Source organism: Aptenodytes forsteri, unplaced genomic scaffold (genome assembly GCF_000699145.1).
Source record: "Aptenodytes forsteri isolate BGI_AS27 unplaced genomic scaffold, ASM69914v1 Scaffold271, whole genome shotgun sequence".
NCBI classification, from domain to species: Eukaryota; Metazoa; Chordata; class Aves; order Sphenisciformes; family Spheniscidae; genus Aptenodytes; species Aptenodytes forsteri.
The window spans coordinates 644,377-645,563 of record NW_008794602.1 but is presented as its reverse complement, the minus strand read 5'-3'; the positions used below and the strand labels follow the sequence as shown (position 1 = coordinate 645,563).

Sequence of the window (1,187 nt, the reverse complement as noted above, 5' to 3'; positions counted from 1 at the left end):
GGGCTGCGGGCGGCAGGGGGGCGGTGGGGCATCACTTGGCGCCCTGCGCCTCCGACTCCTCCTCGTCGTCCTCGTACATCTCGCCCTCCTCCTCGGCCGTGGCGTCCTGGTACTGCTGGTACTCGGACACCAGGTCGTTCATGTTGCTCTCGGCCTCGGTGAACTCCATCTCGTCCATCCCCTCGCCCGTGTACCAGTGGAGGAAGGCCTTGCGGCGGAACATGGCCGTGAACTGCTCCGAGATCCCCTTGAAGAGCTCCTGGATGGCCGTGCTGTTGCCGATGAAGGTGGAGGACATCTTCAGCCCCCGGGGAGGGATGTCGCAGACGGCCACCTTGACGTTGTTGGGGATCCACTCCACGAAGTAGGAGCTGTTCTTGCTCTGGATAGCCAACATCTGCTCGTCCACCTCCTTCATGGACATGCGGCCCCGGAAGACGGTGGCCACGGTGAGGTAGCGGCCGTGGCGGGGGTCGCAGGCGGCCATTGTGTTCTTGGCGTCGAACATCTGCTGGGTGAGCTCGGGGACGGTGAGGGCGCGGTACTGCTGGCTGCCGCGGGCCGTCAGTGGGGCGAAGCCCGGCATGAAGAAGTGGAGACGCGGGAAGGGCACCATGTTGACGGCCAGCTTGCGGAGGTCGGCGTTGAGTTGGCCGGGGAAGCGGAGGGAGGTGGTGACGCCGCTCATGGTGGCCGAGACGAGGTGGTTGAGGTCGCCGTAGGTGGGGGTGGCCAGCTTGAGGGTGCGGAAGCAGATGTCGTAGAGGGCTTCGTTATCGATGCAGTAGGTCTCATCCGTGTTCTCCACCAGCTGGTGGATGGAGAGCGTGGCGTTGTAGGGCTCCACCACCGTGTCCGACACCTTGGGGGACGGCACCACGCTGAAAGTGTTCATGATGCGGTCGGGATACTCCTCCCGCACCTTGCTGATGAGGAGGGTGCCCATGCCGGAGCCGGTGCCGCCGCCCAGCGAGTGGGTCAGCTGGAAGCCCTGCAGGCAGTCGCAGTTCTCGCACTCCTTCCGCACCACGTCCAGCACCGAGTCCACCAGCTCGGCCCCCTCCGTGTAGTGGCCCTTGGCCCAGTTGTTCCCGGCCCCGCTCTGCCCTGCCAGGGGGGAAAGAGGCACCCGGTGGCCGCCGGCACCCCCGCGCCCACGCCGGGGAGGGGAGCGGGGGGGGGGGGGA

General features: G+C 66.8%; 1 protein-coding gene across 1 annotated transcript; it reads right to left on the bottom strand.

Annotated features, from left to right (window-relative positions):
* Positions 1–26: 26 nt before the first annotated feature.
* TUBB3 (tubulin beta 3 class III) lies at positions 27–1,148 on the bottom strand. Its single transcript, XM_019470407.1, has one exon. It carries the CDS (start codon positions 944–946, stop codon positions 32–34), a length of 915 nt encoding a protein of 304 aa, XP_019325952.1. The 5' UTR covers positions 947–1,148; the 3' UTR covers positions 27–31.
* Positions 1,149–1,187: the final 39 nt, after the last annotated feature.